A 1,878-nucleotide genomic window follows, 5' to 3' on the forward strand; every position below is an offset into this window, starting at 1 on the left:
TGATCTGGTCACCCGATCAGAAATTGATCAACGCATACTACAACATCCCACATCCTTTACTATCTGTAAACAGTAATCTAGTCTATATCTACCTCTACTCCTCTTAACTCCTATTTCTACTTCTAATATGTCTCTGACTATCTCTTCAATACAGCCAATCTATACCTAAAATATTCTGTTTCTATATAAAAAAAACACAAACTCCCAAATAACTGAGATTAACAAGAACAAATACAACTTTATTGGTGAAATTGATTTTAATGTTTGAAATCATTACTACATTTCGGTTTCTGGACTGATTTGCATACAATTTAATCACATGGCATTAAATTTAATGACATGTGGGAGGTATCCTCACTTTACTGTTAACAGCAACGAAATCAATGTGCCCCTCAATCTTGCTCCAATCAACCCCATACTTAACAGTATTTCCGTATTTGTATGCTTTCTTGAAATACACCTTGCCGTCCAAATGCTTATGCTGAACCTTTTCAATAAACTCGTATTCGTATGCACCCTCGAATTTTTCCAGTTGATTGTGATTCCTAATTTCTTCGGTTGTCAATAAGACACAATTCCAAGGCGACCATTCCTTGTCTTTCTCCCAACGTGCCAGCCGAAGGGCATGGATATCGTCACATTCACTGAGCGCTGAGTGTCCGTGCCATATGTGATCCACGATGTACTGGATGTCTTCGTTGCCTAAGACGAAAGCCACAGATGATTGAGCTCCTTTTCTTCTTTCTTCTCTTCTGATGCACTTCAGGATGTAGGCGTATGGGGCCATGTTGATTGGCGGTTGTTGCACCTTGTCAATCCATATGCACGAGTTGCAGATACGGAGGAGTTTGGTACGGGAATCGATCGGGAATTCGTTGTGGCTTTTCAGTTTCTGGCATCTCTGACAGAGGAATAAATCCTGGTGCATCACCTTTTCTTTAACTCTCACCAAGCGGTTTGTTATACCCTCGTTGCATTCACGTTGGTTTAAGTGTTTCATGAGGAGATGTTCAATTCTTTTTTGGAGCATTTCCAGTTGTTTATATTCAAATCCTCGAGAAATCAATACGCAACATCGATCTATCAGTTCAACTATTTCGTTTGACAGTTGGCAGTTATGATCCTGGTCTTGTAGTTGCTTTTTGACGTTGAATAAGGCGTTCAGGCGACGTTCCTTGCACAAATCATGGTCACGAAGTGTTCGGAACAGATCATGGTACTGACGAGCTTTCTGGGTTTCTAAGGTATCCATTTGCACATAGAGATTCCTGTAGTTGCTATTCCATTCCAAAGGTGTCCCTATTGTTAGGAAAAATTCCTCTTCTTTTTTCATTTCATAATCTTCTTTCATCTTTTGCCTCTGTTTGTCAATTGTGTTTAACAATTGGATTTCTTTCTCGAGAAGTATGTAGAATTCAGATATTTTTGCTGGGCCCGAAAAATTTTCACAAATNTATAGTTAAATTCCCAGAACTTTGGAAACATCCCTCCTATTATTTAGGATGACAAAAAAAGTCCACATCCAAGTTTCAGCCCTTAATTTTAATATTAAGTGGTCTATCATCGCGAATTTGTGTTTTTTTAATCCAAACGCATCTTTCACTCAAATCTAAGAAATATAAACAATACATGTTTTTGAAAGAATATAAATTCTCTACAAAAGTGGTGTGATTGCAAATTTTCGTCCGACAAACCGCCAATGATTTGTAAAACAATGTGATGGCCGCTGCAAATGAAAAACACCAATTGCCGTACGCGTTTGCGCGACTTCGATAGATGTTTAGAAGCCTGTTCACGTTCAATCATTCGACCTTTAACTTTTGTTGTATTGGCTATCAAAAAATGCGCACCAGGATACTAACGCTTTGGTGCATGGTA

The 1,878-nt window shown here is 38.5% G+C and overlaps 1 protein-coding gene across 1 annotated transcript; it reads right to left on the reverse strand.

The window, feature by feature from the left end:
- Positions 1–331: 331 nt before the first annotated feature.
- On the reverse strand, positions 332–1,351 carry LOC112905583 (IQ and ubiquitin-like domain-containing protein). Its single transcript, XM_025978267.1, has one exon. It carries the CDS (start codon positions 1,349–1,351, stop codon positions 332–334), a length of 1,020 nt encoding a protein of 339 aa, XP_025834052.1.
- Between the last annotated feature and the right edge of the window lie 527 nt (positions 1,352–1,878).

The sequence above is a fragment of the Agrilus planipennis genome, unplaced genomic scaffold (assembly GCF_000699045.2).
Source record: "Agrilus planipennis isolate EAB-ADULT unplaced genomic scaffold, Apla_2.0 scaffold608, whole genome shotgun sequence".
In the NCBI taxonomy this organism is placed as follows: domain Eukaryota; kingdom Metazoa; phylum Arthropoda; class Insecta; order Coleoptera; family Buprestidae; genus Agrilus; species Agrilus planipennis.

Bases quoted from the DNA above. Each gene is read 5' to 3' on its own strand.
- LOC112905583 (XM_025978267.1), bottom strand. From the start codon at position 1,351: ATGAAAGAAGATTATGAAATGAAAAAAGAAGAGGAATTTTTCCTAACA.